The sequence below is a fragment of the Charadrius vociferus genome, unplaced genomic scaffold, assembly GCF_000708025.1.
Source record: "Charadrius vociferus isolate BGI_N301 unplaced genomic scaffold, ASM70802v2 scaffold255, whole genome shotgun sequence".
Classification (NCBI taxonomy): domain Eukaryota; kingdom Metazoa; phylum Chordata; class Aves; order Charadriiformes; family Charadriidae; genus Charadrius; species Charadrius vociferus.
This window is the reverse complement of record NW_009648785.1, coordinates 2,124,902-2,139,702: the sequence shown is the minus strand read 5'-3', so window position 1 is coordinate 2,139,702 and position 14,801 is coordinate 2,124,902. Positions and strand designations below refer to the sequence as shown.

The window sequence follows — 14,801 nt, the reverse complement described above, 5'->3', positions numbered from 1 at the left end:
GTTTTTCCCTTCTGAGACCAGAAAAGAAAGGACTGCGTTATCAGAGTAAATTGCGTATTTGTAAAGCTACTCAAAATACACCTATAATTGCAGCATTCTCATCACCTCTGATACACAACAGTGGAGTTTTTCGAGATTTTTTTTTTTTAACATCATAATTTATGATCTTAAATCTTCTCAAAGCGCTACTGAGATTTTGCACTGATGTTTTATGTTTGCAACCATTTGATGTAAGAAAATATGATTAAAGATGATGATGGAACACCTTCACAGAACGAGCACTCAGTACTCAAATTATCTGGAGATCTAGCAAATGCTCCCCCCTACCTGCCATCATCCTAAAAAAACCCCACAAATCTGAAGGTGGCAATAACTAGCTGAACACAAGCCTCTTTAGACAGTATAAATCTTAAACCCAGATTCAAGAGCACCAAAAAAATGCACTGGGTTTTTCATGACCTTTACAACTTATTAGTAATCTACTTCGGCAAGTGGTTCTGGATGGATGTGTACTGCATGTCACCGCTCCAGCGCAGTCCCCAGGAGGCTCTAGTTTGGTGGTGTGCTCAGAAATCTTCTGTACTTTCCAACACTTGGGAATGCCTAATTTTATTTATAGTATGTAATTATTTTAGATTCAGCACTCAGATTTCACTGCAGGTACATTATTTGTATCTGAAAGATTTTCTCCGAAAGAGTCTGACAGCAAACTGTATGTTGAAAGGAAGTATTTTTCTTGCTAATTTAATCATGTTTGAGTTGTAAAATGCAGCTATGACTAAGGGGCTGTTCCTGAAGCCCCAAAGATTTTCTTCTATTCAGTACCTTGAGAATCTTAATGTTTGGGTTTTTTCTCCTATGTTAGTAACAAAGCAGCTTTAATGAAGCAAGGATGAGAATTAAAGAGCGATTAGGCAATAGACGGTATTTCAAAGCTCATATACGGGAAAAGATAATTTTCTCTGTTTCTAGGGTATGGAAGGGAAAAAAAAATGCTGAATTTCCAACTTCAACTGTAAAAGTTCCCTTAACCTTCTCTTATGCATGCCCAGCTATCCCCAAATCCTGCCTCCCAGAACCACTACTCCAGTGCAAGCTGACGGCAAAGCCAGGAGCATTGAACATCATAAATTGAGGGAAGTTTTGAACCTCCCTTCACAAGATCTGTGTAAGGTACTTGTACCTCGATAATGATACTGACGTGAAAAAGCTAAAAATAAAAATCCAACCCTTTTGTAGGCAGAAAAACAAAGTAATCTCTTCCTCCCCATTCACTCCATTGACATATACTTCTTCCAGAAATACATTAAAACTTTCTGTTATGCCAGCAAAGATCCTCTTCCTGAGACAACGCGTTCAGGATAAGCGCACTGCAACAAAATCAGAAGCCAAACTATATATTCGAAAACAGGAGCTGGTGTGGGATCATTTGCTCCACAGACGCACCAGTACAGAAGGTGCAGGTTAAGCAGAGGTCCTGCACCAGGTGGGACAAGCGCCCCCAATCTATTCTTGTTGCCAAAGAGCAAAGAGATCACTGGGAACTATTTCTTCTTCTCTGGAGCTATGCCTCCATGCAGCCATTCCCACCTTCGTGTCTTAACTGCAGCAGAAACTGATACACAGGAGGCAATATTCAGAGTTATGAGCTGCGTTTGCATGTCGAATTGAAGCAAGATGCTTGCTCACCATTAGAGGCGTACGTCCTACAGTTTGGGAATTTTTAGCGTAAACCAGGGATTTGGTGCTGGATAATCGGCACATATCATTTCAAGACACCATCCAGGCAGGAAAATAACTACTTAAGTTCTGATTCAGTTTTGAAAGGTCTTTTACAATTGTGAAAAATAAGCATAAGTTTGACACACATCCTCTAACCCCCATGATAAATAAAATTCAAGAAATTGGTATCTTGGAGTTCACCTCATTAAGGAAAGTTTGACTGAGTATAGTCAACAGCTAAAGACAGGATATACTACATTTTAAAATGCTACAACTGACTCACCTTCCCTTCCTCTCACTGTCTCTTGAACTCCATCCAAATCAGCTAAAAACATAGCCACCTTGCTTAATTTCCAAAAAAGTAGCTAGAATTTCTCACCTTGGTGTTTGCTCACAACAGCCATCTCCCCAAATCCCTTTATTTCAGTTCACCAAGCTCCAACACTTCATCTTAAAATATCAGAGCCTGCACTACCTGAGATCTCTTTGCTCCGCTCATGGCCGTGACCTGTCCTTGCCTCTCAGTTATTGTGCTCAAGCATGAAACCCCCAAAGCCCACCTGGCAAGGAACCCTTCCGTTCACTACTTGGCTCTCTTCAGTGGCTGACTTCTGCACTCCTCATCGCAATTCACTTACAGGAAATACATTTTCAAGGAAGAATGAGGAAAGAACCAAGTAGAGCATCTATGACAGCCTTCTCTATCACAGCCTCCTGACCATTTCCAGTTGCAGGGGAGTTTGTACAGCACTGAGCACAAACACTAGTAAAAACATTAATTTATAGCCATGAGAAAATCCACTCGTGCACTCCGGGATTTTGACCCCTTTCAAAATTTAGCACCACCTGTACAGCAGCGATTGCTGTGAACAGGGACAACACAGATTTTTCAAACATTTTGTTTTCAGCTCTTGCCTTACAAGGCGCTTACAATTGCTGCTGCCTCTTCCTCATTTGGTGTGTTAACACTTCTCTGGTACATCACAGTACCATAAAAAAAAAAACCCACCCCAAAAGAGCTAAATATTGCATACGGTGGCCCCAGTCTCACAGTCTTCGTACAAAGGATCACTTCTCCCCTGCATATCTCACTATCCACCCTTGTGAAACAACATTCAGTCTCAAATAAGCCAGGAATTTTCTAGCCTTCTACAATCAGACTTGAAATTGAAGTGCAGAATTAGCACAAAAGCCTACTGCATCGTTAGCTAAATTCAAGCATCTCTTTCAAGTACTACTTCTAGATCTCTGATAAGGTGAAAATCGATGATGATGATGGTTTAGAAACCATAATTTCCAAAAGTACAGCTGATGCTGCTGCAAGAATACATGTTCTATAGGGAACAGGGATGTATCAAATCCCACTGGAAAATTATTTATCCTTTTTTTTTCCTGTAAGTACATCCTTCTAAAGTGGTCTGTGACATTGAATTGAGAGACCAGAGTTTGGAGTCTGCTATGAAACAGCAAGTACCGAATAAATTTTTTAGTGCAAATAACTTCTCTCAATTGTGAGTATTTCCTAGCAGGTTTTCTATTAATCTCCTTCTAATATTCTCATGCAAGATTTAGCAAGTAAACACTGAATAAATGTGCTTTGGAACTGTATGAATAATTTCCTTGAGTACTACAGAACATGAAGGGACAAAGTATTTTGTGAGAGTATTTTTGCTTTCACAAACAAATTAAATCTCTCTGAATTGATGACGTAAATAATTCAGCATTATTCCATTTACTAAATTGGGAAGAAGTGAGGCAGAGTGTACATCTTTAGGAGAGCAGTGTGTTTTGCAAGAGAGAGATGATCCCACTAATAAAGGAGTCTGACAGAACAGCTCCAATTCACGCATTGCATTTGTGTGAAAATGTTGATCCTGTCAAAAGGAGCACCCAAAACTTAAAAAAAAAAAAAAAATCAAGGAAAAAAATTCTCCTCAGCTGTATGTTTCATTATTCATTGACTGGTATTTTCAAACATACTAACAATAAGTCAGACAGGGACTCCCAACCCTTCAATGCTTTGAAATCCTCTTGTTTTCCTGAAGTCAGTTTAACTGATACATCAGTTCCAAGAGGCAGTTTACAAACAGAGGCTTCATTCTGTGTGTGTGTGTTGTAACCTTGCTCACAGGCCCCTCCTAAAGAGAACTTTAAAAAAAAAAAAAATTATAAAGGAAATCCTTGAAAGGAGACTGTGTTTTCATCCGAAACAGGAGATAGTGCTACACAGTATAAAAATACCCGGGGACTGCGATGACAGGAACAGGGAAATGTCAAACAAAGGGGGTAGGTGCAAGTCAACAATAAAAAACAAGGACAGCAACCAAAATATATTTGCTTTGATATGATCATTTGGCCTAAACAACCTCACAGAATGGACACGCTCGTATCATCTAAGAAAATAACACAGATAGTACAAGAACTCCAAAATGAAGGAGACTTCTGCAGCAGGATGATGGTTTGCAAAATCCTACCGTACCTCCCGTGCCGCAATATCATCACGTGCTTGTCTTTGCTACCAGGTGTAGCGTGGGTGGGTGGGGGTGCCTTCAAACATAAATTACCAATAAACACACATTGTATTTAGTGTCAGGGAATTAATTGAGCTTTCCGGAATGAAAGCCTTTTGGCACAAAAATGATAAACCGAGGTTGACCTACCTGAATGGGTCCCACTGACATCAGCAGGTTTTTCAGTTGGACATCAGTAGTTGATGAAGAAAGCCCTTCAACTGACACAATACAGGGCTGAGGTTTGCACTCCACCACTCGCAGGTTCTGTTTATTTGGCATCAAGCGTCCTCGGCCCATCTGGCCTGCTACTCCTCTGCCTCTCCCGTGCATAATGACCTGCCAACAACAAAAGTAACAGTATTTTGATTTACTTACCTAGTGCTTCTGCTCACTGCACTTGACAGCTGATACAAAAGTTGGCGATTTACTTAAAGACTTGATTAAAGTACGCGCTGATTTAAAACAGCTTGTTGCTGTTTGCTGATTTGGAAGGCCACTTATTAACACATTCATCCACTGCTCATACAAACCTCTTTTAGAAGGACAGCAAGCTATATATTGGGTTTTATGTATATATATATTGCATTGAGGCTAAAAGCCTCAGTGTTAGCACAAATCAACCAAACAATGGAGGATCTCAGACCAAAATATATATAACCTAGTTTTCAACATTGCTCACATGAGCAGCATGTGTTCAGCTCCCATATTTTGAGTCTGGCCCAAAAAAAACCCAATCAGTGATCCTGCTCCCTTTTCTCACCCCAGGGGTAAATTTAATGTACCCACAAGACCAGCAAACTCCTTCGAGCGTCTCCAGTCTCTATTGCTACCAACTCTTGGGCTGTTATCAGGACGGAGTAGTCGCATATGGCAAATAACGTTAAAACAATTTTTTTCAAGTTCCTTTCCCCCAAATCCTGCAGGATCTGGTACCACACTATCCCCTGGAGCAGGGAATGTATGGATTTAATTCTTGTAAATTAAAGGTTGAACAGTTGGAGAGAGGAAAAATAACAACGAAACGGCAACAAACATCAAACAGAGTTAACACTTAACATTGAGTTAACGCTCAACATGGTTTCTCGATTCCTACTTGAAAAGCCTACGGAGGGTAACGACTTCTCACACCCCTCTGCATCAGCAAGGGAACTTAATCCTTCCACAAAGCAGGAAGATTACGGCGAACAGTTCAAAACCAAGCTATCACTTAAAAGCCAAAATCCCAGCTATTTTCAGGGAGCGTACCAGTCTGCAAATGCACACACCAGTGCCACCCGAATCCTCTCCCTGCCTCCTCCCAGGGCACCATCAGTGCAAAAATTCCGTTACGAGATCACCAACCATTTTGAGCGATACCAACTTTGAGGATCGACCAAAGAGCATCCTGAAACAGTTGCTGCGTGCTCCTACGTATGCAGGAAACAGACGGAATAAAAGCTTGAGCACAACTTCAGAAAAACTCTTGGTTTAAAAGCCAGAAAGCACTTTGGATACTAATCTCCTACAGTAGCTATCTTGGGATGCACGCGTTTCCCCCAGGGAGTGCTGTGCCGGCCAGAAAGTCAGCAGATGAAGCAACCTGCAGGCGTCTCCAGCCTGTGCTGGGTCCAAACAGGTCTCTCTAGATTAAAAGCTTTATATGCAATTATGCATCTCCCGGGTCATGCAGCCCTGCGCTACCAATTGACAAACAGAATGCTAGTTATTAATAGAGCAACACAGCTAGACAGTAAAACTTCTAGCAGCAATACGCATCTTAAAAAAAAAAAAAAAAATCACCTTTTTAGGCTGATGGATTCCCTGGATGTTTTTGACTCCTTGAGGAGCTGGTGAATGGATCTGTGCCTGCTGCTGCTGTTGGTGCTGCTGCTGCATTCCCTTTGTCAATGTGACCTTCCGCACTGGCTGCTGTTTCGGCTCCGGGGGTTGTTGAGGCCGCTGGGGTTGGCCCTCTGGGTGAAAAAAGCCAGCATCCTCTCCCCCCGGCTGAAATCAACAACACAACAGGCGGCTCAGTGCCCAGGCACTGCAAACCCTCGCCCTGAGCTGCCTCCTGCCGCATCCAGCTCGCTCAGCGCCCACGCAACGCCCAGCGCCGTCCCTGCTAAGGCAAACCGGTGGCCGCAGCAGCCGCGTGCCGGAGGGCTCAGCCTGGAAATAGTCCTTCAGGCTAACATAAAGCCACCGTATCTGAAGTACAGTTTACTTCGTTCAGACTTTATTATAATTACAATGTTCAATAATGCCTTTTCATATATATACAAAAAGGCAAGGGGGTTTTCACTTCTCGTTCCATATCGTTCTTTCTTCTTGGGTTACACGTGAACTATGGTGTGTTTTTTTTTTTTTTTTTTTTTTTTTTTTTTAAGAGACATACACATTGCCGAAGGAGCAAAAAATTGTGAAGGCTGGAAGAACCAGGCAAATACTCCCCTCATTTTTGAAACTCCAACCTCTCTTTAGCTAAAAATTGGTATTTATTTTGAAGCGCATACTTACTCCGCCAACTTCTATACCAGCAGCCTTTTAAGCAGTCTCTTTCCTCAAACACTGTCCATACTTGGAACAGTTTGTCCCCAAGGATTCTTTTTTGTTTGTTTGTCTTATAAAGCTCTTATTACAGATATGTATAATCACAAACACAACTGAACACCACCTCAGTACCTCTCTCATCCAATATAGCTCTTTCCTCAGAGCAATCAAGCACAGTAAAAGCAAAAGCTGAAAGCACTAAGAGGGAAACTATTCCCTTCCACTGCCTCTACCAAAACAGTTCAGTTTTTTCTACAGACAGGCAAATCTTGACTTTGTGTCCCGCTGTCCAGATCAGATCAATCACTGAAAAACACGCCCTGGAGCAAGAGACAGCAGAGCCTGACAAAAATCAGGTACTTTTACATCTATAAAGCGCATCATATTATCGCATAGTTTCAACAGTGGTATCTATACCTTGACTAGAGTCCAACTTAAGAACTCAAAAGCTAGTGAACATTGTATCTGCAGGGGGAAGGCTTCACTAAGTCCCTAACCAACCTCAGGTAACTGCTCTCAAAAAGGCATGTCTAAAGGGAAAAAAAAATATTATGAAAGCATCTTTATTTACATAGGGGTTTTGTCCCCTTTCCTTAAGTATTTACAAGTCAAAACTCCTTTTGCATCTATAACATATGTCACGCACCAGAGGAGGTTTCATACTGACTGGCACATTTCTTGCAGATAAGGAGACAAAATAGAAGGCTGCCAAAGGAACAGGTTTATGGTCTAAGAGCGAGATTACCTTCATCGAGACTATAAATCATTACCTCTCTACTGGGATTAAACAAAAGCAAAAGAAACACCTCCTGAGGAGTGGTTACTAAGTCTCTTCGCTATCATCTGAAAAGAAATAGTCTGGTACAGGTGACAGGTAGGATAGTCTCATGTTTGCAAGTTCACTGGTTCACAATTCACACCCCTAAATCAAGTCGTCTGTACTATCAAGTAGATGCAGGCACCAACTTTTCAAGAACCCAACTACTTAAATCCCAGACAAACCAGCTTCCTCACCCCCCTGCTGTCTACGCTTCAAAAGCACAGTCTGTCATAGGGAAAATCTTGAAGCTCTTCCCACTTAAGGGCTTTCAGCCACAGTGTCCAAAGCGAGAAACCAACAGAAAACTGCATCTAGTTTTTCCACTTCTAATAATTTCTAACGCTTTTTCTCTGCTAAACTGAATGGCTCCGTGGCTTCACAGAAAATTTTGTATATAAGCCTTTGAGAGAAGTAACTAGTGAGAAATTACAAAGTTTTCCCTTCAGAGCCTCTCTTCAATTATCGCTCACAAATATAAAAGCAACAGCTCTCCTCTCCTGAAAAACCCAGATGTACGCACACAAACAAAACCTTACCAGGAAACCAGCATTAAATCCTCCTCATTTTACTATTAGTTCCAATATCAGCATCACCATAGGCCCTACGCCCTGATCAGATAATTTCTTTTATTCAACCCTACAGCAGCTGAAAGATGATGAAACTAAAAGGAACAAAGAAATTCTGGGAGGAATTTAATGCAGTAATTGGGAGTTAAAAACCTAATCTCTGCTAACTGCCTGCTGTGAAAAAACAACCGTGAACATTTGCAACCATTTCTTTCCAAACCGAAAAGCGATCCCAGCACGTAGGAAGAGCATCTGAGGGCGAAGCACACTGAAAACATGCTGAACATGCTCATTACTGAAACTTCAAAAGCAAACAATCATTCCCCATAAAAGGCTAGGATGGCCAACAACCACCCAGTATTTAACTACCCAGCCCAATTATCACCAAACTAAACACACAACTATAAATAACAGAGTCAAAGGCATAAGCACACAACATTGGTTCACACCGATGAAAAATTTGAGGGGTTTTGGGTCTCAAATGCCATCTTTGGGCTTCACTGCTGGCATGATGCTCCTGCGAAAGCTTGAAAAGGTACAAACAACTCTGGACTTCTTAACGAATTAATACATTTCAGAAATAAGAAACCCTATACAAAACAATAAAGAAAGTCCATAGGGTAAGAAAAAGGGATGGAGCAAGGTCTGCTCGCTCCTGCAACATGAAGGAAGAAAGAGTAACGGGATCAAACCCTTTCTTTATACTACTGCTCTGAACTTCTACGGCTTTTTGAGCCGACTTGAAGCGGGGAAGCAGAGATGAACCTGCAGCACAACTTCTCAACAGAGGTCCACGAGTGAGCGACTTGGTGCTCAAGGACTGACAGTGCTCCCTGCGAATCAGCAAGACATTGTTCCCCGTTACGGTAGCCCTGGCTTCAACTGAAGACAAAATCTGGTGGTTTTTTTTTTTTTTTTTTTTTTAAGAAAATAAAAACCAAACGAGACTCCTATGTCACTGTGTGCCTAACAAGCAAAACACCACAGCCTCAGATAACAAATTTTAGCGCCAATTCCTTTTTCACTGGTTGAAGACATGACAGCGCAAGGACAAGCACTGTCTGAGCCAAAATGAACAACCTATGCAGTAGTGCTTAGTGGCAAATTAGAATCGCCACCAACATCGCCCTTTAAACTACTTCTATGCAAGACAATTAGTGGCTTCTTCAGGCACGTCAGTGAAGAACTAAGTCAAGCAAAACCCCCGCAAAGAGCTTTTAACATCTGGACTTAAAGCTATAAAACCGCAGAACATTACTTACAGGTCACACGCTCATTTGAGAACATTAACATTTTGGAGAAAAAGACATATGATCGCAAAGATTGCAATCATATGTGCAAAAGACTGCACGCATATTGACCCCTGGTTTTCACTCATGAGGTAGACAGTAATTCGGCACCCAGAAGGGAAATCAGAATACACAGCAAAGCTAAAGGCAAGCAGGTAAGTGAACTCAAGCTGTACTAAAGAAGCTACCCAAAACGACATCTAAATCATAGACGCTAAATTGCTAGCATCTCTTCCACTTAAAACGTCTCAGTTCTAGCTCATTTGAAATCAACTTGTGCTTTTCCTAAAGACATTTTCTCTGTTGCTACTTTTTCATTAGCTTACATCCCCAAATGTAAACATGTAGCAACAGAAGGATGTACTAAAATTTTAAGTCTTCTCTTGTCAAAATACATTTTTATTTGATTTTTTTCTATAGCATTTTGGGACGTACAGGGCAACACTAAATTTTTCAGGGACACATCTATTCATCACCATGGCCTGCCTCATACAATTTGACGCACAAAGGGCTGAAACCAGGTAGAATACTTCTCAGGCCACCACAGAGACCTGAGATTGATTGGTAGAAGCTCTGAATTTATACTGCAAATTTCCTCCGAAGTTCTCAGCAGAAAAGTGTATTTCCATTCTTTGTCTGCAAGCCAATAAAGGAAGAATGTTTTTCGGTTATTGTCTAATGCTTAATTTCTATATTACAAATCATTCTGACCCACAAGCTCTGAATTTCCAAGTTTCATAAAAGGTCTACCTTCCTAACACAACGCCAGGAAAGAGTTGTCTTGAATGAAACGTCATTATTTGGTTAATTCTGGAGTAATGAAAATGCCTTTTTTTTTTTAAGCGGCAGGAGTGCTGGTCAGGGGGAAGTATAAAATCTATCTTTCAAATTTCACATACTGCAAGATTGCTAGCAGTGCCAAAACAACAAGGTAATTTCAAATACTGTGTGTAGTTAAACAAAACTCAAGATATCAAGGCAAAAGGATGTGATCTACATGGTGAACAGTTTTCAAACTTCTACTGTGGAAGAGTCTGCACAGTTTGATCCAAAACTGGACTAACAAAAAAGAGAAATTACGCCATTCAATGGCCTTGAATTTTAGTGCCGATTCCCTGATACTTATCAAGGCTATTTTTCAATAGTGAGACTCTCACTATACATATATATATAGTCAGTGTTGTGTTTTGAGAAACATAAAGACCATTCTGTCACAAATTCTAAAGGCAGAATTTTATGATGGACTGCTTGAATTTCGCAAGCTGAAGCTCTCTACTCTATCATAATCATTATGACAGTTTTACAAGGAAGATGAAGTTTATTTGCCACCAACCTAAGCAGGACAAATTTATTTATAACAAATGCTTTAAAATGTACTGATAAAAATGCCTATTGATACTGTCAGAGCTGCTTGCAATTTGACAGATCAAATCTTATTTTCATTCTTAAACCCCATGAAGGAATGGTATCACCAACTTGCATTCTGTAGTGAGCAAATTGATTAATCCCCCTCTATAGAAATCTCAACTCTTGATTACACCTATCAGACGTTAAGCAGCATTATTCTAGAGTGACAACACTTGACAAATTCCCAAACCATTTTTCTCAGCCTTTGTGGCCCTGCTAGCTTGTATTAACCCTGATGAAAAATTAATTTTCCTTATCTTCTGCTAAACCCCAAAATCCAAATCCGCCAAACTGGCAACTCTTTCTGTAAAGGTATTATGAAAACCTCTAAAAGATTAATTGCATGTCTTCAGGTGACATTAAATTAATTTCTGTACTCGTGACAGACATTTGATACTCCGTACTGAGAGGACAGATAACATTGTCAGGATACACAGAAGGACAGTGGTGCAGTGTCCCAGGGCAGCCTCTTATGAATTCTCCTTTCGATAAGGCCATACTTCACTGTCATCGGCACTGTTAGTGATCTTGCAGCCCATAGACCTCACTGCACAGGTTTCTATTAACCACGACAATGCTGTGTCTATCCATGTAATCTTTATAAAGCTAATTCAAAATCACCCAATAGTAAAGGGATGCGCATGCCGGATAAAGCACTTAAAGGAAATAAACTCTGGTTGATTTGTGTAAAAATAACACGGAGAAGTAAAATGTTCTCATCTTTTCTCAGATGCACTATAACTCAAACTCTCTCTAACATGATGAGGGCTTAAGTCTTGCAGGGAAATCTCAATCCAAAAATGTCTTGTAATTGATTTCCTTTAAGAAAGGAGAAACCCCTCATCTGTTACCAGCTCAAGTCAATATTTCTAGAAATTAGTACCTCCACAATATAACAGTAAAAGGGGAAAAAAACATCCCTTAGGTTACTAAATGAATCTCCACTTCAAGGACAAGAGAAATTGCTATTCAACAACTATACAGGTTTGCATATGTAAACTTGTACTTTACCAATATAGCGACTGACTATAGTAAGACAGACATCTACATAGACAACTGTGATCCCCATGTAAGAGAGAAAAAAGCAGTAAAGCAAAAACCACTTCGAGCAAGAAAGACTATCATCTAATTTATACAAGTATTTTCTCTCAACAATTATCAGAAACATACATTAAAGGCAAACCCCTAATAATTAGCTATTTCTCTTCGACTGGAGCTCCAAATGCTTTACCACTTTGATACAGCCAGTTGACAGACTGGGGACCTGGGAATAGGAAGCCTAATCACTTGCCAAATATCCCACAACCAAGTGACATGACCAAGCACTGTTTCTGAGCAGCTGAAGATCTGTTTTCAATCTGTCAAATGCCAACAAGAAACACCTGGAGACTTTTTTTTTTAAAAGGCCTTCTAAGACCTTTAAAAGTCTTTTTTTTTTTTTTTTTAAAATTCAAGAATAGCAGTACTTAAAAAAACTCCTGCCCTCCAGCCAGGCTAGAATACCCTACTCTATCTACAGACAACTCATCATTAACAACTGGTTTAAGACATAATAATGGTTTAGTTTTGACGCGGAGTGCACACAGAAATAAGCTACATCAGACTAAAGCAGTGGCAGAACAACCAAAGCATTCCCCGTTCACACCAGAAAAAAGACATTTCTGGTGCTGGCCAGTGGATGACGGGTTATTTTTTCTACCCTAAAACTTCTGCATGGGGCAAACTTACCTCAAACAAGAGCACCCAGACTAAGCAATAAATAAATAAAATGCAGAAACAGTTCCCTTCCTGTGATAAAAAGACACTGCTAAGCTGCTTCAGCGAGCCATGATGTGATTACTATCCTTTTTGCGCATAATGGTCTATGAAAAGTCAGAACAGCAAGAAGAAAATGTCTTATAAAAAAGCAGCTAATTCCATTTAATCCCATGCACTAACAGAATTCTTACCTCAAGTATCTCCTCATCTGTTTGAGAGGAGAACTAAGGCATGGAGAAGGACTGGCCAGAGATGCTGGAGAATCCTAGCCATACCCATGCTACACTGAAGTTTCTGTCACCAGGAGTGACAGAAACACTGCTGTTCAGATGTTGAATCACAACTCCATGTTTTTCTAGTACAGCCACCCATCGGTTCATTATGAAAAAAATACAAATTCTGTGTCAAAGCTCCAGTAAAATCAGGATTCTGGACTGGATATGAATAATAGTTTCAGAAGTACCTTTATTTTTACATTGCTGTCTGCAAGATACATAATATAGATGTCAATAAACATGTTTTTGAGCAAAGTTTCCCAGTTCCCTTTTCAGTTGCCAGTCACCGGAATAACTTTTTGTACAGAGAATTTTAGCAAAGACTGGACACACAGAGAAATCACCCAGAGAAAAGGCTCCTGTTGGGAAGAGCAGCCGTTCAAAACCTCCGACGGCCCAGAGCTCCTGAAGGAGCACTTCTCAGCCGGACACCAGCTATGGCACAGAAAGCCGGTACTGGGTATCAGAAACCAGGACAGCTGGAGCTTCCCTTCTTGCATCATGTCTAGTTTTTCTAGTTCGTGCTCCCTGAAGCTTACAACTAACGGCAAGCTGAATCCCTCCCCAGCCACTTCCAGTGTCAGGACTCTCCCGCCTCAGAGCACTGTACTAAAGGTCTGTTCCAAGAGGTCAAACCTGAAATACCATTAAACAAAGACATTTATGACTTCTCAAAATATTAAATTCAAATTGGAAAAATCTGCCTGTTGCCCCGCCCAAGTTAAGAAACTGCAGTTAGTTTTCATTTGAAAACTAGCTCTTTCTCTTTGTAATGCACTTTAGTGGTGTCACAGTTGCCTTCAGTCATTACCTACGAGGAAACCAGGCTACCAGACACTCCGTACCACCAACATCGTATCAATATGAATTTTGCACTATAACACTTACGATGGCAGAAAAACTCTCCTTTGAGACTTAACAAGAGCGACAAGCAATATCAAACGCCTTGCTTTCAGGGTGTTCAGGAGGAAGCAGCACTCTTCAACATACAATTTAAAAGTCTCCTGAGGAAAAGGAGAAACCTGTTCTGCAGTCTACAATAGGAAATACTTTATTGCACTTTAGTTCCAAGTTATCCACAGCAAAGTTAAATTCAATTTAGGTAGATATCTCTTCCCCCTTTCAAGGATTTTATTACAAACCCATAAAAAGTACTATCTGCCTCTCTTTTGGTTGTCACCTTAAGGCCCTCTAGTTACTAAGTGTGTCCACGCATGCCCTTGTATTTCATTTTTCCCAATAACCAAATATGCCCCAAACAGTACAGCACAGCCCCTGCCTCACTGGCCCCAAATCTTGAAATAATCTGTCTCTATAGGGACCATCCTCACTGGATGTCTGAGGGGACAGGGTTTATTGCTCATTTCCAAATGTTTCATGAAAATACGATGTCTTTTTCATAACCAGAATACCACAGGGATCCCTGACTTCCTCTTTTTTTTTTTGTCAGGTTTTTTGGTTTTGTTTGTTTGTCTTGAGGTGGAATTAGGAAATTAATGTCTATTTGTGAAATAGTTCCAGAGTGAAATTTTGCAGGTTGTGGCACGCAGAGTACTTTTCAACAGCAGTTACATTAGTACTGCTTCAAAGGTCTTGCCGATTTTGATACTCTCTAAGTGACAAACAGGCTATCTGGGCACTGAGGTATCATGGTTTCCACAGCTCCCTCCGTCCACAGCTGATAGAATACGGGCATTATCCATGCCTCCTTCAAAGAGTGGGACACAAATAAACTACAATGCCATTCTCCTGCTTCTGAAAAAGTAATAGAACCACACAGAGCAAGAGTTCCTGTGTTGTTTCCCGCAGCTGGTAGCACTGCAGAGCTGGGTGATCGAGAACTTGTCGTGCGAATGCCAAAAATCTTAGTGTTTGTAATTCCTGACATATTTAGATGAAAGGCGCTATAGAGCTTTCAA

General features: G+C 40.7%; 1 protein-coding gene across 1 annotated transcript in view; it reads right to left on the bottom strand.

Moving 5' to 3' along the window:
• Positions 1 to 14,801, bottom strand: part of RBM33 (RNA binding motif protein 33) — a 250,480-nt gene that overhangs the window by 4,131 nt on the left and 231,548 nt on the right. Inside the window, exons 16-17 of the mRNA XM_009886788.1 lie at positions 6,015 to 6,221; positions 4,383 to 4,571 (exon numbers count right to left, since the gene is read on the bottom strand). Coding sequence (XP_009885090.1) covers positions 4,383 to 4,571; positions 6,015 to 6,221 — 396 coding nt within the window. The remainder of the gene's footprint in view (positions 1 to 4,382; positions 4,572 to 6,014; positions 6,222 to 14,801) is intronic.